The sequence below is a fragment of the Danio rerio genome, chromosome 22 (genome assembly GCF_052040795.2).
Source record: "Danio rerio strain M-AB ecotype USA chromosome 22, GRCz13ab, whole genome shotgun sequence".
In the NCBI taxonomy this organism is placed as follows: Eukaryota; Metazoa; Chordata; class Actinopteri; order Cypriniformes; family Danionidae; genus Danio; species Danio rerio.
The window spans coordinates 9295509-9320341 of NC_141042.1; the positions used below are offsets into that span (position 1 = coordinate 9295509).

General features: G+C 36.1%; 2 protein-coding genes across 8 annotated transcripts in view; one reads left to right on the forward strand and one right to left on the reverse strand.

Annotated features, from left to right (window-relative positions):
- LOC147838394 (uncharacterized) overlaps positions 1-24833 on the reverse strand; it is a 900722-nt gene that overhangs the window by 443675 nt on the left and 432214 nt on the right. The window lies entirely within an intron of this gene.
- The window catches only part of LOC147838404 (NACHT, LRR and PYD domains-containing protein 3-like), a 42962-nt gene that overhangs the window by 11900 nt on the left and 6229 nt on the right, over positions 1-24833 (forward strand). For 4 of the 7 annotated variants that reach the window (XM_087303337.1, XM_087303339.1, XM_087303340.1 and 1 more), the window contains exons 9-19: positions 1915-2088; positions 4422-4592; positions 5031-5204; positions 5485-5658; positions 6056-6229; positions 7214-7387; positions 7779-7952; positions 8229-8402; positions 8970-9143; positions 9765-9926; positions 10426-11781. In XM_087303337.1, the coding sequence (XP_087159463.1) occupies positions 1915-2088; positions 4422-4592; positions 5031-5204; positions 5485-5658; positions 6056-6229; positions 7214-7387; positions 7779-7952; positions 8229-8402; positions 8970-9143; positions 9765-9926; positions 10426-10468 (1768 nt within the window). In that variant the 3' untranslated portion in view covers positions 10469-11781. Of the gene's footprint in view, positions 1-1914; positions 2089-4421; positions 4593-5030; positions 5205-5484; positions 5659-6055; positions 6230-7213; positions 7388-7778; positions 7953-8228; positions 8403-8969; positions 9144-9764; positions 9927-10425; positions 11782-16472; positions 16879-18020; positions 18167-18959; positions 19065-19170; positions 19253-20459; positions 20656-20738; positions 22630-23325; positions 23494-23617; positions 23789-24134; positions 24303-24833 lie in introns of those variants that run through there. The other 3 variants (XM_088651631.1, XM_087303352.1, XM_087303353.1) reach the window with 3 other exon arrangements.

The window sequence follows — 24833 nt, forward strand, 5'->3', positions numbered from 1 at the left end:
ATATTGTATATGCATCCTGTTGTTATGTGCGTAGCCCTTTCTCTCTCGCACATACACACACATACTTTAAGCCTGCATGCTCTGCATCATGTCCAGCAACGTGTTCAAATAAGTGTCAAACAACAAGGATGGATTCTATTGAAACAGTTGGTTTCATTTTAAAATGTGATAAAGCAGCTTTAGGAGTAAAGTCTAGTTTCTCTCTGTTTCTTTCTGTATTTTCATTTTATATAAATCACAGTGTTTCTCGTGGTCAAAAAAATAAGAATTAAAAAGTGTATATTTTCACTGCAAAACAAAAAATGAAATGCCACAAAATTTGCTAAATTTGTTAATTTAAGTCTCAAAAAATCTGATTTTTTTTCTGTGAAATCCTGAAAGGATTGTCTAATGATGGGAAATTATTAAAAATGTCACAAATCCTTATTTGAATCTTTAAAAGTGACTTGCATAAGAACATCTGCTTCCTCAACTGAATGTAACTTTGTCTTTTTATTCTTGACCTAGAAAACTGCAGTATTACTTGAGGATTTAAAACTGTAGAATAAAACTAGACGAGAACTAAAAGGTTACAAGTAACAGATAATCGACAGTTTAAAATAGGTTAAAGCAGTGGTTCTCAAACTGTGGTACGTGTACCACTAGTGGTACGTGGGCTTACTTCTATTGGTACACGGAGGAATCACTGAGTAATGAATTTGATGCATACAATAACACCAATGTGATCAGCTTTTGGCTGCTCTCTAAAGCCTACGATGAAAGCGCTGTGCGTAAAATGTTTACTTTACTGCATCGCGTCATCAGCTGCTAAAAATCAATTCAATTGGCGCAAAACTAGGTACGTGGTGCTTGCAGAGCAGATACTTGCTAGAGCAGTGTTCTCAAACCCTCGGGCCACAGACCGGCACCAGTCTATAGATCAGTTGGTACCGGGTTGAACTAAAAATCATTAATTATTTCCGTCTAATTTATGATCTGAATCTGAACGATCATTTATTTTGAAAAACTTTTATTTTGAAAAATGACTGTATTTTCTTGTTACTCTCGGTCATATTTTGAATGGAGTATAATTTCGTTGAATGAAGATGACTCTGCCTCCTTTTCAAACTGTGCAGTGCTGTAGCTGCTTAATTTGGCCAACTACGCTACTTTGTCAATACTGGTGATTACGGTGGTACTTGGAGAGACAATTTTTTTTTGAGGTGGTACTTGGTGAAAAAAGTTTGAGAACCCCTGGGTTAAAGAATTTTAATCCATGAAGCAAAAGGCAAATTAACCACCCAACATTAAGAGCATTTAGAATTGCATCAAACCATTGATTACATTTAACTCTGATTTCAACTGTTAAAGACAACTTAAATTGCTCTCTGCACCACAATATTTACACATTTTTGTCAGTTATGAGACTTCTTCTTCCACACTTTGGATCAGTCACAGACAGAGAGAGATTGACACCAGCATATTCAATAGCTGAGAGTAACATGTGTTATCTACCTCATTCCAATTATTTTAATCATGTTTGCAGCTGGTTTATCTGCATAAGCTCCCTAGTGAAGCATGTGTCAGTGTCTTTGAGATTACACTAATGAATGAAGTCTCTGACAACCTTCACTAAGTTACTACTGCTAATGAGTGAAGTGCATTTATTTTGAACTGATCAAAACTGACTGAATCTACCTGTGCATTAAATTATCTTATTGCACACTTTTCTGCCAATTTAACAGACCATAGAATTAACAAAGTGTATTAAAAGTTGTATGCTGTATTCTCATTGCTGCATCACTCGTAAGCTCTATTTCTTGCTTTAATATGGTTCAGTTGTGTATTTCCATTGTTGATGTTTAATTTTACCTCAGTAATTGTGATCTAACTTTTATTTTTGATTATTAAAATGTATTTATCACTTTCCTCTAGTCTTTCAGACTGCAGTATCAGTGAAGAAGGTTATAAAGCTCTGGCTTCAGCTCTGAGATCAAACCCTTCACACCTGATAGAGCTGGATCTCAGAGGAAATGATCCTGGACAATCAGGAGTGAAGGAGCTCACTGACTTACTGCAGGATCCACACTGTACACTGAAGACACTGAGGTGAGACTGAAGGAAATAATAAAGTAAGATGTGGGAGATCAAAAAAAAATTTTTGTTTCACAAAATCTTGTGATAAAATAAATGTTTTAACACAGCAGAAGTTTTAAGGATCAGTTTGTGTTTTGATTAGGACTGGACGTTTTATCATGTTACCATATTTAGTTAAAGCAGACAATTATTTTATCACCTGTTAATGCAGTTTTATTTTGTATTATTATCATTTTAAAGGGCACATAGTTTACCCATTTTTATGATTTAATATTAATATTATAGTTTTTTTTGACTGCCAGTTTAGGTTCAGTTCAAAACACAATTCAGATGTTTTTATTTTAATGTGTTATAATGTGTCATTTTGGGGGGGTGTACACAGCTTGCTGTTTTAGGGGTGTGTTGCTTCACATGAAAATTAGTTTCAACTTGCCGCCCAATGTAACAAGGGGGCGGAGCCAAGAGCTCGCCCGCTCTGTGTCTGCAACAGACAGGCAGACAGAGAGAGCCAACATGAGTGAGGGGATCAGCATTCAGCTGACTCGGACACAGACCAAGCAGAGAGTACACAATCATTTGTGTCTTTGCATAGTTTTACAGCCAACTGTGTGCTAGTTTAAAGTGCAGAGCTTGTGCACCGAGACTAATAACCATGCACACTGAATTAACTTTGATTGAGGTACCAGAGCCGCGACACGGCACACTCAGACATGCACATTCACATGTTATTTAAAATGAAACTATTCAGGTGGTGAGGCAGAAACATGAAGTGTCCCGAATCGTGGCTGGGCGCCGCAGACAGCCACTGACTTGAAGCGCCGGTGTGTGTACCCTGATAGAAACCCATGTTTAGGATTAAAATGCATGGTGCTGCGTGGCGCGACGGCGCTTCTGGTGTGTGACCTGCAGGCAAGTTTATTATTTTATTTCCAATGGAGAGATGCGCATACGAGGTAACGCGCAGGCACTTTACAGCTGCACCTAGTTAAGATCACAGGGAGCTTCTGTGAACGCAAGAAATGCGAACAGCTGAAGTTTAAGTTAGACGCAATGAAAAGTAAACATGTTTGCAAACCTACCTATAGGTACAAATAATTCCGATTAGAGTGATCATGTGGAGAATATTGATCTTGTGTTGAGCACAATGAGCCTCACATCTAAAAATAGAGCAAGGGTGTTCCTTTAGTGATATCCCTTTAACTCACACGCTGAAAATGGCGGACGCGAATCAACAAACTGAGGATATGGTGACGCGCCTGTCAATCAATTCGGTGAGCGGGGGGACCACACTCCTACATCAAGTTGCGGTCGGTTTGAAAACCGCTCCAATTGGTCCACCGTTTTTATGCTGTTAAAATGAAAAAAAAGGACTGTGTGTGTTTATATCACCCCAACATGATGGTCTATACACTATGCCTACACACATTCATTCATTCATTCATTCATTCATTTTCTTGTCGGCTTAGTCCCTTTATTAATCCGGGGTCGCCACAGCGGAATGAACTGCCAACTTATCCAGCAAGTTTTTACGCAGCCGATGCCCTTCCAGCCGCAACCCATCTACGGACTACGGACAATTTAGTCTACCCAAATCACCTGCACCGCATGTCTTTGGACTGTGGGGGAAACCGGAGTACCCGGAGGAAACCCACGCGAACGCAGGGAGAACATGCAAACTCCACACAGAAACGCCAACTGAGCTGAGAGTCGAACCAGCAACCTTTTTGCTGTGAGGCGAACGTGCTACCCACTGCGCCACTGCGTCGCCTACCTACACACTTCTGTTCAAACAGCTTGAAAAGTAGATTTTTCACCATAGGTGCCCTTTAAAGGTTGATTGCTCACTGGCTCTAAACACACACAGCCAAATGTTTCGTTAAAAGTTAATTTTAGTGCTCTTCTATTCATATTCCAAGAACCTTTAAAATTATTACACTACTTTTTAATTCATTGTTAAATTTTGCATAAAACAATACAATTTAACAGAAAAGTCATGTGATTTAATCATGATTAACAGTTTAAATCATTGCCTAGTAGGGTTGGGCTGATAGACAATGCCATCAAAACAAGTGATAATCTCCCAGAAATCGCGCGTCTCCCTCCCAGTCCTCAAATAAGTCCCGCACTCTTCTCACCCCCCGGATCCCTCCTCGCTCTTTAGACACTTCGCGAGACTCCATCGCGATATTTCACATTAGATCAACCTTCCCCAACCCTATTGCCCAGCACTAGTTTTGATACTTTTGCTGCATCGATGATAAATTGTAAACACAGTCAGTAGATGTGCTGGTGTTCTGCTATATCATAAATAGATCTGACTCCTGTTCGATCATCTCTGTCTGCAGGTTTTTAAATCCTGCTGCTGACAAAGCCTGTCAATTTGTGACTGGAATTGTGGGTAAAAACCTGTTACTCCAAAACCACCTGGTTCTAAGGTATTGTGAACTAGGAGACACACGAGTGAACCAACTGTCTGCTCTACTGCAAGACAAACACTGTAAACTCAGCACACTCAAGTAAGTATTACACATTTAGCTAAACTTTCAATGGTAATCTTACAGTAGTGGATAATATTTCAGTGTCAATCACAACAAATTAAAACATTTCAAATTCTGACAGTTCATCATTTCCTGAAAAAACAGCCAAGAAAACACTCTAAATGACAAAAGATCATTTACAAATCTGGACGAAATGTGCCACATTTTGTCATGGTTGTATGTTGGTTTTTAAAAGGTTTTGTTGTTTGTGAGAACCAAAATGTGCATAGCATTTACTTTCATGTCTGATCTAAGACTAAACGAACAATATTATACAATTATAGTGCTGTGTGGCTTTTTTATCTGGCCATAGGTATGGTGTATGTATGTGCATCTTTGTTGAACTCATGTTTGTCATTACAGATCACGTTTACCATCACAGACCTCAGTCATTGTCTTTTCTCTTTCTGTCTTCAGTCTGTGTAATTGCAGTATTACAGAGGAACAGTGTGAGATCCTGACTTCAGCTCTAAAATCAAACCCAACAAACCTGAGAAGCCTGAGCCTCAGTGAGAATAAACTAGGAGACTCTGCAGTGAAAAACCTCAGTGATTTACTGATGAAGCCTCAAATCAAGCTGGAGATACTAAAGTTAGTTCTTTGCAATCATAAAATCAGAAGTATTTTTGTTTTTTATGTTGGAGTGTAGCTGGCAAGTAATGTGTTTTAAAAAAAACTTACAAAACAGGAAACTCTAGACCTGGATTATAGCTTATGTCCTCAAATCCTGCTCTCTTGGTTTGCTCTATTTTATTTTGTTTTCATGATTTTGCTGCTCTGTTAGTGATTATACCTTTAACAGTTTTGTATTTTACTCACACATGAACTTAATGTAGTTTTATGTCATTGTCTTTTCTCTTTCTGTCTTCAGTCTGTATAAATGCAGTATTACAGAGGAACAGTGTGAGATCCTGACTTCAGCTCTGAAATCAAACCCATCACACCTGAGAGATCTGAACCTCAGTGAGAATAAACTAGGAGACTCTGCAGTGAAAAACCTCAGTGATTTACTGATGAAGCCACAATTCAAGCTGAAGATACTAAAGTTAGTGTCATTATACTGTACAGCAGATACTGGGAGATTAAAGATTATTTATTCTCAGACAACATAAACAAAGCATTTATAAACTACACATTCTTCCTCTTTATTTGTGTATGTTTTCATTATTTGCAATCATAAAATCAGAAGTATTTTACTTTCATGTTGGAGTGTAGCTGGCAAGTAATGTGTTTTACTCAAAATAATACTCAGAAAACAGGAAACTCTAGACTTGGATTATAGTTTATGTCCTCAAATCCTGCTCTCTTGGTTTGCTCTATTTTATTTTGTTTTCATGATTTTGCTGCTCTATTAGTGATTATACCTTTAACAGTTTTGTATTTTACTCACACATGAACTTAATGTAGTTTTATGTCATTGTCTTTTCTCTTTCTGTCTTCAGTCTGTGGTGTTGCAGTATTACAGAGGATCAGTGTGAGATCCTGACTTCAGCTCTGAAATCAAACCCATCACACCTCAGAGAACTGAACCTCGGCTGGAATAATCTAGGAGACTCTGGAGTGAAAAACCTCAGTGATTTACTGATGAAGCCTCAATTCAAGCTGGAGAAACTACAGTTAGTATCATTATACTGTACAGCAAATACTGAGAGATTAAAGATTATTTATTCTCAGACAGCATAAATCAAAGCATTTATAAACTACACATTCTTCCTGTTTATTTGTGTATGTTTTCATTATTTGCAATCATAAAATCAGAAGTATTTTACTTTCATGTTGGAGTGTAGCTGGCAAGTAATGTGTTTTACTCAAAATAATACTCAGAAAACAGGAAATTCTAGACTTGGATTATAGTTTATGTCCTCAAATCCTGCTCTCTTGGTTTGCTCTATTATCTTATGTTTTCATGATTTTGCTGATCTATTAGTGATTTATGTCACGAGAAGACAAGGAGACCCAATTGCAAGTAACCGTTTATTTGGATAAACACAAGAGCTGGTAGATCGAAGGCTGGTGGTAACAGGTGAGTGACACAAAGGATCAGACAGACACAAAAACAGAGCTAGAGCAGGTAACAGATGCGAGCAGCCGTCAACAGAGAAGATCAAAGTCCAATGAAGTCATCAACAGAGAGGATCAAAACTCCATAGGCAAAACTGATCAGCTCACTCACCACCAGCGATTCAACATCGAGAGCCTGACAGGACACAGAACACCGTGAGAACAACAAACTGACAAAGTGAGACAGGAACGCTGAACATTTATAGACTCAGTAAATGCGCTAAACCTGTGGTGCGCTGATTATCAGCTGAGCTGTGCTAAGCGACGACATGAGCCAGAGACAGCGATCACGGGACCGCCCAGCTGATGACATGTAAACACAACTGACAGACATGCGACTCCCACACAGAGACAAGTGCAGCCACTCTAAGACATACATGCCCCACGCGCACACATAAACAATCACACATAGGCAGACACATCTTAGAAGAGCAGACAGATCCACAATCGTGACATTATACCTTTAACAGTTCTGTATTTTACTCACACATGAACCTAATGTAGTTTTATGTCATTGTCTTTTCTCTTTCTGTCTTCAGTCTGAGTTATTGCAGTATTACAGAGGAACAGTGTGAGATCCTGACTTCAGCTCTGAAATCAAACCCATCACACCTAAAAGAACTGAACCTCGGCTGGAATAATCTAGGAGACTCTGCAGTGAAAAACCTCAGTGATTTACTGATGAAGCCACAATTCAAGCTGAAGAAACTAGAGTTAGTATCATTATACTGTACAGCAGATACTGAGAGATTAAAGATTATTTATTCTCAGACAACATAAATCAAAGCATCTATAAACTACACAATTCTTCCTGTTTATTTGTGTATGTTTTCATTATTTGCAATCATAAAATCAGAAGTATTTTATTTTTATGTTATAGTGTAGCTGGCAAGTAATGTTTTTAAAAAACTTACAAAACAGGAAACTCTAGACTTGGATTATAGCTTATGTCCTCAAATCATGCTCTCTTGGTTTGCTCTATTATATTATGTTTTTATGATTTTGCTGCTCTATTAGTGATTATACCTTTAACAGTTTTGTATTTTACTCACACATGAACCTAATCTAGTTTTATGGCATTGTCTTTTCTCTTTCTGTCTTCAGTCTGTGGAGATGCAGTATTACAGAGGATCAGTGTGTGATCCTGACTTCAGCTCTGAAATCAAACCCATCACACCTGAGAGAACTGAACCTCAGCTGGAATAAACTAGGAGACTCTGGAGTGAAAAACCTCAGTGATTTACTGATGAAGCCTCAATTTAGACTGAAGATACTAAAGTTAGTTATTTGCAATCATAAAATCAGAAGTATTTTATTTTTTTATGTTGGAGTGTAGCTGGCAAGTACTGTGTTTTAAAAAACTTACAAAACAGGAAACTCTAGACTTGGATTATAGCTTATGTCCTCAAATCCTGCTCTCTTGGTTTGCTCTTATATTATGTTTTCATGGTTTTGCTGCTCTATTAGTGATTATACCTTTAACAGTTTTGTATTTTACTCAAACATGAACCTAATGTAGTTTTATGTCATTGTCTTTTCTCTTTCTGTCTTCAGTCTGAGTTATTACAGTATTACAGAGGAACAGTGTGAGATCCTGATTTCAGCTCTGAAATCAAACCAATCACACCTGAGAGAACTGAACCTCAGCTGGAGTAATCTAGGAGACTCTGCAGTGAAAAACCTCAGTGATTTACTGATGAAGCCACAATTCAAGCTGGAGAAACTAGAGTTAGTATCATTATACTTTACAGCAGATACTGAGAGATTAATAGGTTTAATTATATTAAGACAACAAAAACAGTCAGTCACATCATTTATAAACTTTCTTGCTATAAAATGATTCTAAATGTTTAAATATGAAAAGTTTTCACTGCAAAACCAGAATAAAAGTAGAAAATGACTAAAACAGAGTAATCAAGATTATTCTGACAGATCTACATTTATACTAGACTGTAACAGTGTTATTGCACTTTATATTAATTAGAATAAAATAATATAAAAATATGTGGTAATACGGTTTAATTCTCTAAAACAAAAAAAAAAACTTTATATTTAAATGACTGACAATCATAAAATCATTAAGCTTTTTATGTTGGTGTGTAGCTGGCAAAATAAATGTTCTTCACTACAAAGAACTCTAGACTCTAGACTTGCTTAATAACTCGTGTCCTCAAACACTGCACTGTTGGATTGTTCATTCATTTTACATTTCCATGACTTTAGTGACTGCATGTTTTACTCACACGTGAACTTAATGTGGATCTCAGTCATTGTCTTTTCTCTTTCTGTCTTCAGTCTGAGTCATTGCAGTATTACAGAGGAACAGTGTGAGATCCTGACTTCAGCTCTGAACTCAAACCCATCACACCTGAGAGAACTGAACCTCAGTGGGAATCAAATAAGAAACACAGGAGTGAATCTCTTATGTGATGTACTGAAGGATTCACACTGTAAACTGGAGACACTGAGGTGAGAAACATTTACTCAATTAAACAGTTTAAATCAAAACACTTCATATTTTCTCTTTTATATCTCACAGTGAATTTCAGCTTTTATAATATTTTTACAAATTTCTTCATTTTTCTAATGATACAGAATCAGATGAGTGTTTAGTGCTGATGTTGCCTTTATATACATTCAGAAGAGTGTATACCGGATAATAATTTTAATTTCAATGTTTATGCTAAATAAAACACTATGTGAATATGTGCTTTAGCAATGAAGTAACCCAAATAATAATAATAATAATAATAATAATAATAATAATAATAATAATAATAATAAATAACAACCACAACAGCAGTAGATCTTTCATCATTGTTGATGGCTGTCAAACTCTGAAACTAAGATATAAAATAAACTGATGTTAGCAGTAAATAATAGTAGCAGCAGCAGCTATAACACTAGTACTGGTTTAAGAGATCACTGATGTCCAATATCTGACTAGAATTAACAATTTCTAAATGTAATTGAAAACCTGTGGAGCAGCATGAGCTCTGCAGGACTGAGACTCTCCACAAATGACTTTCACTTGTTAAACCTGTGATGAAATGAAAAATGATTTCTTCCTTTCAATTTGTCTTTTTCTAGACTGTGTGGCTGTGGCATCTCAGATACTTCATCTTTAACTCAGTGTTTGATGAACACAAAAGTTCTGCAGTTTTTAAAAGAGCTTGATCTGAAAGACAATCACATTGGAGACTCAAAGCAGAAGCTCATTGATGTGATGCGAGACTCAAACTGTAAACTGAGGTCAGTAAACAACACTGATATTAAAGATCTTCATTTTTCTCTGAGATGTGAACAAATCTTTCAGATGAGTCTGAGAGGAAATGATCAAATGATCATCAAGCTTTATTTGATGAGCACAAAGTGTGCAGTGTCTGCAATAGATGAAGAGAAAGGAGGAAAGAGCAGAAGAGCTGCGAGTCAGAGCTTTATCCAGCAACAGCTGCTTTATTAAAATAACATTAATCACAGAAAGTGTTCAGACATCAGCTTGTGTTTCTCAGCAGTCACAGGCTTAAACACATGAACACCATTACTGCTTTAAATGTATTCGATTTAAAACACAATTGGTGTTTTAGAAATACAGTATCTGTGCAGGAGAATATCAAGTTAATAATTGTTCTGATTACAGGAATTTATTATGAATTTGTTTACCAAAAAGGCAGTAATTGAGATGTAGTAGAAATGAATCTGTACTGTTTCACTGAACATTGACTGTTTTCTCTTCTGGTTTCACCTTCAGAATAGAGGATCAGCGGCCTGATGACTCTGGATCTTGTATATAATAGTCAGCTTTGAAGATCAGTGACAGGATCAGTGAACATCAGTTGAGGATCCACAGAAGATACTCAATACTGTGGTAAAATGTAGGATTAGAATGTGATGATAAATGTTAAATCAGGAGAAGAGACAGTGTCAATCAGACAGAGACAGATCCGACTAACAAATTGGCATTAATTCAAGTATACTTAGACTGTAAAAGGCCAACTATGGGTTTTCTATTTAGAACAACAAAATATTGTTGAAACCAATCTAAATGTAGGTATTTAGGCCTTCATCTACAAACTTATAATCCTGTACGATTAATATTAAAATACTTTGTCTGATTTAGTAGATAGCAGATCTATGGGGACCACATAAAAATCTCCTAAATTGAGTTAAGTAGTGTTCTGCCTTTTTAGGAGAGTGGTTAATCGCCTCTGTTTAATGAGCAAGACTGACAAGCTTGTATTAACAGATTGTATACCCAGCCGGTGCAAGACTCGAGATGTTATAGGAATCTGAGTAAATGAGAATAAGGTATAATAACAAATCAAAAGAATATTCAATCATAATCTAAAATAATGTGAAAGGAAACAAAATAATCTTATCAATGATTTATAATTGGAGTCAGATAAAACGAGGATAAATATATTAATGTTCTAATTCTAAACCACCTCATACTAAAATTGGAGTCAGATATGAGTTAAGTTTAATCTATTTTCATTACACTATTTTTAATTATTAATATACATTTTTAAGTACAATACTTAAATGTTTCAAAAGTAGAAGAACGATAAATTTCCATTTAAAAGTAGGTGCTCTTAAATTTCATTTTTAGCATATCTTTATTACTGTATTATATTTTATATTCTGCTTGCTATACGTGTCTGTTGCTGATGCACAAATGTTCAGCATATTGTGTTCTGTAGGAAAAAGGAATATTTGTTTTCTTTTTTTTTCTTCTTTTCATTAAAAAATTGTATTTGTATTGCTTAAGGTGAAACAGTAACCAAACTTGTTCTCTTGAGTGTGATATGCCTTGCATACAAATGAAGCTGATATTAATGCAAAAGCCTGATTGTCCAAAATTAACTTAAGCTCTGCAGCTTAACTTCTTGTGAGCAGAGATGTGTTGAAACTAAACACAGAATTTGTGCAGAAATTTTATGCTTTTAACGTTGTGCAGAGAATTTGTAGAAAAAAAAAGGATATGTGTAGGGGTGCGGCCAATGGAGGACTGGAGAATGATTGACAAGTGACGAATCCCACTAAACTCCACCTGTTAATATCAGCTGCCTATAAAAGCGGGAGTCAGGAAATTAAAAATTGTTGCGTACCTGCTAAGTGTAATTTTTGCATTGCATTGAGGATACCAGAATTCTGTGAATATGTGAAGGCAGTCCAAAATCGTAATCAGTAACAGGCGAAAGGTCAAAAGGCAGGCGGCAGACAAAGACAAGGATGCTAACAAGGCTAAGGTCGGTACACAGGATAACAAGACTAGGAAACTTGTTGTAGTGCTACTTACAGTAAAAAAAAGACTCTGCAAACTGAATGGGTGAGTGTGAGCTTAAATAGTGTGTGCAATCAGTCTCTGACAATCCTCAGGTGGTGCGAGTAATCAGTCTAGAGGAAGCATGTGTGAGTGTGACCGGAGTGCATGTATGAATATGTAGTCCATCAAAGGCAGAAGTGTAGTCCATGGTTATTGTGAGTGAGAACCAGCTATCTTTACACATTCATTCATACGTTTGCATTACTGAGAGCAGGAGAGAGACAGGCTGCACTGGTGAGCAGTATCTTCATAATATTGTTTATTAAAATAAATAATTAACAAATGAATCTGTCTCGACAGCCTTTACAAGTAAAGGAATTATCTACACACAATCTGAATTCCCAATTAGAATAATACTACAAACTATATTATACTATTCATGAAAATACCAAAAATCACAAACAAATCCAAATCCCTAACGCAAGCAGACCAGACCAGTTCAGCTCGATGACGTATAATGTCCCCACACCACCTGTAGTCCCATTTAGCAACTTGGTAGCAACCGTCTTTTTAAAGAAGCATTACCGATTTTAAAAATTCAAGAGTGTGCTGTAACTGATGTGTTTTATGTCGTAGAACAAAACGTGAAAGTATTTTGAGTTTTTGTTTGCCACGAACCTTATTTAAGCGATTTTACTGAAACCCCATTGAAAAAACCCACTGACTTTGGGACAAGGGAACCGGAACTGCTAAAATGCTAACTCGCTTCCAGGATTTTGCATACAAATTGACATCATAGTTCCTCCACTCTATTTGCTGGGTAACATCGCCTGACTGAATGTTTATTGCACGCAGCGTTGCATTTGGTAGCACAATAACTCGCTCTAATCCGGAAGAGAACTTTCCCAAAAGCAATACATGCACTGCTGAAAGATTTTAATTTTCCTGCTGCGCATCAAATAAAGACACGCTTAACATCATCGATGTCCGCAACGCATCCTATATGAACTCGATCGTATCTGGATGCAGCCTTTATGGTGCAAGCAGAGATTGCATCACTCAGCAATGCAATGTCAGACACAATGCATTGCACTCAATGGAGCGAGTGACATCATGGTAACGTGTAGGGTTAGGGGTGGGGTTAGGTGAGCGCATTAAAAGCATTGGATGCAACTTAGATTGCACTGCACCAGGTCTGCATTTTACGGAATCCCGGAAGGGACGTAGTGGAGGAGAAAAAAATTGGCTGGGTGAAAAAAAATAATAATAATGGGTGAAAGAAAAAAGTGGGTGGGAGGAAAATATATATTTCTAAGTTTTTGCGTTCTCTCGCAAAGTTTTGCGTTCCCTCGCAAAGATGATTTGCGTTCTCTCGCAAAACTGTTTCTCCACAAACACTTCCTGTTCACTTCACTCACGTAAACCCTCCTGTTTTTGCCTAAGTTCTCCCATTTTTTACCATTCTATCCCACTTTCTTAGTTTCTTAGTATTCACTTTCAAGATAATGCAAAACTTTGCGAGGGAACGCAAAAACTTAGAAATATATATATTTTCCTCCCACTCATTTTTTTTCTTTCACCCATTATTATTTTTTTTTTCACCCAGCCAATTTTTTTTCTCCTCCACTACGTCCCTTCGGGGTTCCGTAGCATCCAGACCCCTCTTGACTCTTTGAACAACGTGAAAATAACTGCAGGTCAGTCAAGCCAGACGGCTTGCAGCTGTCCAAGGTAGGCCTATTGTATGAGTTCAATTATAGCCTATATATGCACCAATAAACAAGTCAAATTAATAAATACATATGGATTCTTAAAAAATGAAATGTTTTATAAAATGAGCAATTTTCACAATTTTTTACGTTTCAGTTAAATATAAGTTGGACATTCATAGGGCCCAGTAACGTGTGTGTGTGTGTGTATATATATATATATATATATATATATATATATATATATATATATATATATATATATATATATATAAATATATTTATCTTGCTGATAGCTGTTCTTGTCGTCTAGCAAAAGGATAATGGATGTATAAGAAGGGCATAAATTATCAACAAATGATACACAATATTTCAGAAGACCCAGCTGGGGAGGTGTTTTGGACAGTTTTCAAAAGTTTGTGTTTTGTACTCCAAGAGACGGCATAGCGAAACTTATACATTTACAAAAATGGAAATGCAGCCTAAATGCGATCATTCATTCATTTTCATTTCGGCTTATTACCTTATTTAATTTGGGGTCGCCACAGCGGAATGAACCGCCAACTTATCCAGCATATGTTTTACGCAGCGAATGCTCTTTCAGCTGCAACCCATCACTGGGAAACATCCATACACATTCATTCACACACACACACACACACACACACACACACACACACACACACACACACACTATGGATAATTTAGTTTACCCAATTCACCTATAGCGCATGTCTTTGGACTTGTGGGGGAAACCGGAGCACCTGGCGGAAACTGACGCAAACACGGGGAGAACCTTGCAAACTCCACACAGAAATGCCAGCTGACCTAGCCGAGGCTTGAACCAGCGACCTTCTTGCTGTGAGGCAATCTTGCTACTCACTGCACCACCGCATCGCCCTAAATGCATGTGATGAAAATGTTATTGGGCATTACTTGCTGAAGTGCCTGAAAATTCATACAAAAGAGACCATTTTGAGGGATGTAAACAAAAACAATGGTCCCGATGTGTTTCCTGTTTTACATTTTTAATTTCTACAGCTTCTGAGAATCCAAAAAGAGACACATATTGATAAAAAATGTTATGTTAGCTGTTTTGATATTAAGTTATGACTGAATTGCCTTGTTACATGAAGTAGTTTGATAACAAGCAGGAAATGTTCATGGGCCAATGACATGACTACATTGAAATGGTCTATAAAAGCTTATTTGTGTGGGAAGTGTCTGTAATGGCTGGATAATCAAAAATGACACCAGTAAAAAAAAGCAATGTGAACTTTTATTAGGGTTTGTCTTGTGTAAGAAAGAGGTGTTGCATAATCCATTATGATCAACAGCAAATTGATTTGTTTTCCCCTTGTAAAGCCATTTGTAGCCAGTGAAGTAAACTCCTAATAAACAACTTTTGGCCAAATCCATTTTATTGTCCTGTTGGTCAGAATGGATTATGTGACGGGTTGTGTTCTGAGGCCCAAATAAAAAATGTTGAACACAAAATTTGTTGGCATTTGCAATTAAAGTAAATTTAAATTAATTATAAATGTGTGCTTGTTTGTTCATAATTTTCATTTGATATGTGTTTGAACCTTAACAATTTAGTATGACAATTATTTTTTAATTCGTTCTTCAGATTTGTCCAAGCTGTTTTTACCATATTGTATTTTTATTTCATGCTAACTCAGTCTGCTTGTAAGTGAATGCGTGTATATTTTTGTTTCATTTAAACAATGGATCCACAAAAAAGTTGGATCAATGTTTGGCCAATACAATCACAAAAGCATTAAAGAACCGACATAAAACAAGTAAAGGTCAAGGAAATTTTTTTTAATTGTTTAATTTTTTACAATGTGGTGAGGAGAGTGGTATACTGTAAAAAATGCTGGGTTCCACACAAGTCCTTCATGTTGTCCCAGCACAAATCAATCAAGTAAACCTTAATTGTTTTTGCAAATTTAAGTGGATTGAAAATTAAACAATTAAGTTGACTAAAGAGAATCAAGAATTGTGTTGATTCGGATCATTTTAAATAAATAGTTTTTTAAATAGAGAATTTATGAATATAGCCTATGTATTTATCACAAATTATAATATATAAAATATTTTTCTGTGATGGTTTTAGAAAGTGTGGACTATATTATTTTGGTATGGGACCCCAAAAGGCTACAAACCACATGTATCTTTCTCTTCAAGGCGTTCAAGACTGCATGAAAACATATAAAATGACTTGCTACCTACTCAAATATTGACATTAGTGGTTGCATTTGTGATATTGTCGAAAATTAAGCAGTCGTTGTTGTTTTTTTACTAAACTTGATGCATTTACAAAGACAAATTGTGGTTGTTCCCCACTTTCCTCTTGGTATTATTTTTTTCCCCATTTTTTTTTATTTTTTTGCCATTTGAATAGACAATTCATAGAAAATTGAGCTTGTGATCCCTTCTGAATTCCATATGTTTGCAGCATGGATGCTTGGCTGTCTATGAGGTCGGTACAAATACTTATAAGATAGTCCTTTTTTTTTAGTTCAAAACAAAGACTTTTATATGAATCACTCTTCTGCCATCTAACGGTAAAACATAAATATGCAGTTATTAAAACTAGATTTTTTAACCGGTCCTTTTAAGACATTTTGGAGAAAAAAAATGTTTGTTTATATATATATATATATATATATATATATATATATATATATATATATATATATATATATATATATATATATATATAACAAGCTTTTAGTTTTTAGTAGTTTTTAGTTTCACGAAGTACTTGGGCTATACACTAATATAGTGCCTTAATGAACCGTTTGTATGAGTCTAAACGAAACCGAAAGTATTGTAGGCAAACAATAGAACGGTCTTGAAAATGACTGCATGATTGCATATTATAAATTGCTTGCAAAAATAATGCTTGATTAAAAAAATTCTGAATATAAGGTACACACCTTAAAGGACGATCACGCCGCCTTGAAGTGAAAACGAAAGTGACTGGTTCGCAATCGCAAAATTCGGAGGGAAGGGGGTTCTACAGACGCGACGGTTCTGGGTACACATTCATTGAGTTTTATTACGATATGAAATAAGAAAGTCATCGATCAGCTTAATCATAAACAAATCTGCCATAAAAAAGATTGCGCTAAACCTTATAGGATGGATCTGATCAGGTGACAGGATACCTAACGGAAAAAAACTGTTCTACACCGCTTTTGTTTCAGACCTTCGTACTGTTGTAAGTATTTTTATTTATTTTATTTTTATTTCAAAACGAAATACAGTTTTATGGGAGTTTTTTTTCAGGAATGTATTTCAGTTCACAACGATGATGTTTTTCTCCTATATTAGGATATCGTTTAATAGATGATGCCAAATCGAAAGCATGTTGGAAATCAGACCACTCGAATCTTTAGGCGGGCATGTGAGCACGCACATGGCGAATGATGTTTAATATCTTGATTATCAAAAAGTATAATTAGCCTACATAGAATAACCTCAATTCATTTAGTTTACAGTTATAATGGAAGCATTTGAAATAAAAACAATGAATTGCGCAATGTGAGCATGACGTAATTAGCAATTGATTTATAGCGAGGCATTTTATATAAATGTGTCGTTTAAACGCCGCAGTACCGTTATAGTAAAAGAAAATACATGACTAACTTAAAAAACGCTTAAAAAAAGACAAACCGTTTGACGCGATGAATGCTAAACCAGTCGTGCTAAATATGACATATTTATTTTATTTTATTTATTTTATTTATGTATTTCATTGTTTTCTTTTAAATATGTCTGTTTGTAACAAGTGTAAGCGAAAGTATAGTGTGGCCTAATCTCTCCTTTTGATTGGTGCTGTTAATAAAGTAGTATCAAATCGAAATTACGTTTTCTTTTCATTGTTTAGCAAAGTATTTTTCAATCTCTAATAAGCTTTGTGTAATACTGCCACATTTTCTCTTTTTCACGGTGTTCATTACCAACATGACTCAGACTGAACAAGCTGCCTAAAGAAACGTTGTATAATGTTTAAATTGTTATGATCATGTGATAATTGTGTTATGATCGTGTTTGTGAAAATGATGTTGTGATCGTGTTGTGATGATGTAATAACTGTGTTGTTGTGATCGAGCGCAGGCGGAAGTTTGTCATTAGACATTAATGGGCGAGCCAGTTCTTGAGTCGTTGATGCGCTAATTATGATGATTATTTGGTCTGCTTTAATGTTAAATGTCGCTGTTGAAGAAACAGCGTGTAATAATAACACATAACTTTTCTTTAATGTTTTAAATAAGCACATCTTTATGTCTGCATATTAGACTGTAATTAGGATTTACATGCTTACTAAAATAATTACATTTGTTTTGATCTTCATTTCAGAGACACGTTATCATGATCAGTTCATGATGAGCATCTGATTGTCTCCGGCTACACAAAGATTGTTGAACTTGAGCTGATGATGCTCAGTATGTCATATAAGTAAGGGAAAAGACTGCATTTAAGATGAGTCTCTCAGAGAAACACAGGTGAGACTGGCTGTTCACAGAACCATCTTAAACTGAAGTCTTGAATCCAAAACCAGAATGTTCCTGTTAAAGATCAAAACCTTTAAACATTGCCATGTCAAATGCTTTACAAAACAAAATGTATTATAATAATTTTATCTTGTTCAAGATTAAAAGGGGCTTAAATTTGCGTTAATAAGAGTTTTTAGCTAAACTAAGTTAATGTAGGTATAGAACTAAAGAGTATTGTATTATGGTTTCCTGAAGGACATTTAGGGGTTAGTAAATGAAAATAATTAGCAAATGTTACACACACAAACACATAGGCATTAATAATTTTACTATTCTGCCCAAGCCAGAGTATGCATGGTAAACTGAAGTATTTTTGTGACTTCAGTTCAGTTCACTTGTGTTCAGTTCTGTGAAATTTAAAAGGTGCCGTGACAAACTTTAGTGAGAGGAAAATAGCCAAAAGGTTTTTCACTTGTTAAAACATTGCGTTTCCACCCTAACAGTGTAAAGTGTAATGTCTGTTAGAACCTGGTTAGTTATTACTGCACTGGAGAAATCAACACATTTTCTGGCAACTTTTATTGAACTTGGTCTTGATCTTTATTTTAGTGATAAAAATACACATAAAACATACATTCACTATGAAAAATGGATCATGCTTTGAAATGTGCAAATGTTCTTTCATAGTGATGAGAGGGACAAATGCTTAAATTTAATTACTGTTATCAAAAATAACTGATGTTAATTAGGCTGAAGATCCTGTAGTAAAATGTCTGTTTTCCTCTGTTCTTTGTGTCTTCAGTGTAAGATCAGGCTCACATGTGTCCAGCTCTGTGTCTGTGAAGAGTGACCAGTCAAAAGGCTACATACTGGACTTCAGTGAGACAAAAACATCATCAAATAAAATGTAATTCATACATTTCTACAGTTTGGTCACACACTCACTGTTACAGTATACGACTTCAGTTTTTTTTTAAAGAAGTGAAATCAGTATTTTATTTATTTGATCACAGGTTTCAATATATGACATTAGAATCTGACCTCCATCCTCAAAGGAGCTGCAATAATTTCCAAGACCTCCAGTGCATCTTTCAGGTATGAAATGTACATATGTGCTTGTATTTATAATACAAAACAACATATAATTAATATTTATAATAAACACAGTAGTTAGTTTACTAATTAAATGGTTCATAACTAAATTATAATTACAACTAAAGTATGAATAATATTATAAAATTATTTGGAAACACTTTATTTTGATAGTCCACATTAGACATTGTAAGGCAGCGAGTTTATGCTTATGAAATCATGTAATCTTACCACCTGCTAGACTTCGAATTTTTGACACTGCGCTCTGTGCATGTCACAATGGCTCTCTCACAGATGTACGAGACTCGGTGTTGTCACAAAAACAAGTATGTACAAAATCACACTTACAACTGGAACTTGAAACACAGGCAGAACATGGAGGAGTGACAATTCAATACCGGACGAGGAACAAAAAACACAGCACATGAGGAAACACATGACATTAACACATGATGACAACATCTAGGACAAGACACAACACAGACACACCTGACAAGTAGCACCTGCAGTTGGAAAAGAGTCGACTATGTATGATATAGTGGTTGCCTAGCAACATAAAGGCACAGTGCAGTGGTCTTTTCTAAATTTAAAAGACAATGCACAATCATATTCTGGCTTCAGCCTTAAACTTATTCAGCGTTTTAGCTGACTCCCATTAGAATATTAGAGTAGTATAGCTATGTTAGATTAGGGTTAGCAGAATTATTGGGATGGCAAAGTTACTTATCATCAAGAAAATATCTTCTCTGGTCCAATAAAATAACGAGTTAAACCATTTTCTATATATAAGCAGACAATTCCAATTATTTTTTTGTTTGTTAAAATTAACAGCAAATAAACATTTTAAACTAAGTTTTTAATTATTGAATATATTGTTCTGAATCAGTATGGATGTGCAGTGTGGCTTAAAGGGATAGTTCACACAAAAATGAAATAATAAAACTTACTATTTAATCTTCCTCGAAGGCTCCAGACCTTTTTTTAATTTGAACACCAGTATCTTACTGTTGTTGAACACACAAAAAATATAAATTGAAGAAAGCTGGAAACCAGTAATCATCGACTTTCATCAAAAAATCTTCTTTTGTGTTCAACAGAATTAAGAAACTCAAACTGGTTAAAAATGAGTAAAGAGCGAGTAAAAGATGACAATGTTCAGTGTTGGTTGAACTGTCTCTTTAATTGTTCTGTGTTTTTAATTTGCTTGTAGGGGCTTGAGAGCAAAATGTTCAACTTTCTGAAGAAAGAGTTGGAAAATTTTAAGAAAATCTTACAAAAAGAAAACACACAATACCTTGTAAAGGACTTTAATGAAAACAGATGCAGCATCAGAGAAGCAACACTTGATCTCACACTCTACTTCCTAAGAGAAATTAAGCAAGATGAAGCTGCAAATACTCTAGAAGGTGAGAAGACTCACTGTCGTAATGTCAATTATAAAATCTTGAAGAGAGCACTGAAAATTAAAGATATATTCTTCTGTGTGTAGATGAGCTGACCTTCATCCATCAGCTGAAATGTGGCCTAGAGAAGAAGTATCAGTGTGTGTTTGAAGGAATTGCACAGCAAGGAGACTCCACACTCCTGAAGAACATCTACACAGATCTCTATATCACTCAGGGTGGCAGTGAACAGGTCAATACTGAACATGAGGTCAGGCAGATTGAAGTTACTTCCAGACGTCACAAAGCTCAAGAGATACAGGTTGAATGCAGACGTTTGTTTGAAGCATCTGAACAAGACAAGCAGATCAGAACTGTACTGACAAAAGGAGTCGCTGGCATCGGGAAATCAGTCTCTGTGCAAAAGTTTGTTCTGGATTGGGCTGAAGGAAAAGAAAATCAAGAGATCAGCTTCATATTTCCTCTTCCATTCAGAGAGATGAACTTAAAGGAGAAAGAAAAACTCAGTTTGATGGAGCTTATAACTCAGTTTTACCCAGAGACAGAAGGACTGAACCTTACAAGAAGGAATCGATTCAAAGTCCTGTTCATCCTTGATGGATTGGATGAATGTCGTCTTCCTCTGAACTTTGCTGGTAATGAGACGTGTCATGATGTTTCGTCACCAGCCTCTCTGGATGTTCTCCTGACGAACCTCATCAAGGGAAATTTGCTTCCTTCTGCTCTTATCTGGATCACCAGCAGACCAGCAGCTGCCAGTAAGATTCCTCCTGACTGTGTCGAGCGGCTGACAGAGATACGAGGATTCAATGATGCACAAAAGGAGGAGTACTTCAGAAAAAGACTCACAGATGAGAATCAGGCCAAAAAAATCTTTGATCATGTTAAACAATCAAAGAGTCTCTTCATCATGTGCCACATCCCAGTCTTCTGCTGGATTTCAGCCACTGTTCTCCAGAACATTTTACAGGAGAAGAGAAATAATGATGTGAAACACAATCAGGCTGATGACGCCTCCAAAACAGTGCAGGAATCAAACACTGAAGACACTCCCAAGACTCTGACACAGATGTACACACACTTTCTGCGCTTTCAGGTCCAGCAGAGCAGACGAAAGTATGAAGGAGAAAACACACCAGATGTGTCCTGGGATAAAGACGCCATCCTTTCACTGGGGAAACTGGCATTTGATAATCTGAAAAACAGCAATCTGATCTTCTATGAAACAGACCTGGAAGCCTGTGGTATTGACGTCTGTAAGGCCTCAGTTTACTCAGGCATGTGTACCCAGATCTTTAAGGAGGAAACAGGGATTGTTGTTGGTACCATGTACTGCTTTGTTCACTTGAGCATTCAAGAGTTTATTGCAGCCATTTATGCACATCTGATTCTTGACATCAACAAGAAAAGTGTGTTTGATCAAGACTCTAGAAACAGATATGAGTCTATGATTGATTTTCTCAAGACTGCAGTGGACAAGGCACTTGAGAGTGACAATGGACACCTGGACCTTTTCCTTCGCTTCCTTCTTGGTCTGTCTCTCCAGACAAATCGCAGACTCTTACGAGGTCTGTTGACACAGCAAGACCACAATAACACATGGAACATATGGAAAATACTTCAGTACTTCTTTAGAAAAGCAGATCAGCAGCAAGACCACAATGACCAGATCAAAGAGGAAATAGTTCAGTACATCAAGCAGAAGTTTGAAGCGAATCTTTCTCCAGAGAGATCCATCAACCTGTTCTACTGTCTGAATGAACTGAACGACCAAACTCTGGTGAAAGAGATTCAGACTCACCTTAGCAAAGGAAGTCTTTCATCTGCTGATCTTTCACCTGGCCAGTGGTCTGCTTTGACCTTTGTGTTGTTGACATCAGATGAGGAGATGGAGGAGTTTGAGCTTCAGAAATTCAAGAAATCAGACGAGTGTCTCATCAGACTATCAGCAGTCATCAAAACCTGCAAAAGAGCTCTGTAAGTCAGTCAATGTAAATGAAAATGTGTTGTGTATCTTGCACTTAGTGCTGTAATGTATTTTTCCCTTGTAGTTTAACTAGTTGTAACTTAACAGACAAGTTAAGTCAGTTTCGGCAACAGTTATCTGATCAGATAGGAGTCTTGACATGAACAATAAAAACCTGCAGCATTCAGGAGTAAAGCTGCTCTTCGCTGGATTAAAGGTTAAAATAAAATATAAAGTGTTGTTTGGAGACTGTTGATACTGTGGGTACGGAGAGTAATCAGACCCCCTTAAAGTTTTTAGTCTTTGTTATATTGCAGCCAATGTTATATTCACAGAAACACAGCGAGTTGTTGACATATTATATATGTTATGATAGTAGCTGGACATTCTAGGACTCATTCAGCATCTCCTGTGTTGAAAGTGTGGTCAGTATCTAGAGGGTGTTGTTTAACTGTCATTATCATTCGATGTGACTGATGTTTCTCTCTCTGAATATATATTTTTACTCATGTAGCAAACATTTAAAAAAGAAATCTTGGAAGAAAAACATTTAATTTGACTTAAATTACATTATGGGTGAAACAGAACAGACCAGTTGCAATTGGTCAGATAAAAATCGATGCTGAATTTTGGTTGCTGATTCCCTAACTAGATGTACTGTTTTAATGGTTCAGCTGTAAATCTTCAGTCTTGGTGTTTGTTTTCAGGCTCAGTAAATGTAATCTAACAGAGGAAAGCTGTTCAGCTCTTGCTTCAGTTCTCAGATCAGACTCCAGCAGTCTGAAGGATCTTGACCTGAGCAATAATAATCTGCAGGATTCAGGAGTGAAGCTGCTCTCTGATGGACTGAAGGACAGTAAACTGGAGAAACTCAGGTGATATAATGTTTAACGTTTCTGGGTTATTGTTTTGAAACAAAATTTTGTACATGGAACGATGTGTTTCCTCTAATATTTGTAGAACATCTCATTAATTAGCAGAATGGAATATTTATTCTAGTCTTTCAGACTGCAGTATCAGTGAAGATGGTTATAAAGCTCTGGCTTCAGCTGTGAAATCAGACCCTTCACACCTGATAGAGCTGGATCTCAGAGGAAATGATCCTGGACAATCAGGAGTGAAGGAGCTTCTTGATGTTCAGCAGGAGCTAAACCATAATTTACAATTGAGGTGAGATGTTGTGTATTAATACACAATGGCATTTAGTTTCATTTTTTATACACCCATAGAAAACAATGGGATGGAAGCTGTCATTGTTCCGCTTTGTAAAGGCACATGTTTGTAATTAAAGAATCCATGTTGGTACCTTAAAAGTACATTTTAGTACCTATAGTCTATATGTTAGTACCTAAAAGGCCCATATCATCTATATTTTTTTTAGATTGTAGAAATTTTAATTTATTTTATACCTGTTCCATTACATTGAATTCAGGACAAACTATTCCACACTAATACAACTACAATAAGATACATCATACACCTGCTTTTGTGAATTAATTAATTTTCTCATCTGCAGATTTTTGGGTCCTGATGCACAGAAAGCCTTCACAGATTTGACTAATATTCTCAATGAAAACCCTTTACTGCTGAGAAAGCTGAATCTGAGTAAACATAAACTAGTCCCAAAACTGAAGGAACTTGCTCCTCTATTGGCAGATAAACACTGTAAAATAAACACACTCACGTAAGTCTCACCAATATGACAATTCTTTTAAGCTTGATAATTGTGTTACTAAATTGTGCATTTTTGTGTTATCAGTTGTCACATACAGTGCATCCAGAAAGTATTCAAAGCGCTTCACTTTTTCCATTTATTAATTAATTTTTATTTTGGTTACAGCCTTATTCCAAAGTGGAAAAATTTATTTCCACAACATTCTACACACAATACCCCATAATGACAATGTGAAAAAAGGAGTTTTTGAAATTGTTGCAAATTTATTAAAAATAAAAAAGCTAACATAAGTATTCACACACTTTGCTCAAAACTTTGTTGATGCACCTTTGGCAGCAATTAAAGCCTCAAGTCTTTTTGAATATGATGCCACAAGCTTGGCACACGTGTCTTTGGGAATTTTTGGCCATCCCTCTTTGCAGTGCCTCTCAAGCTCTATCAGGTTGGATGGAAAGTGACAGTGTACAACCGTTTTTAAATCTCTCCAGAGATGTTCAATAGGATTTAGGTCTGGGCTCTGGCTGGGCCACTCATGGATAT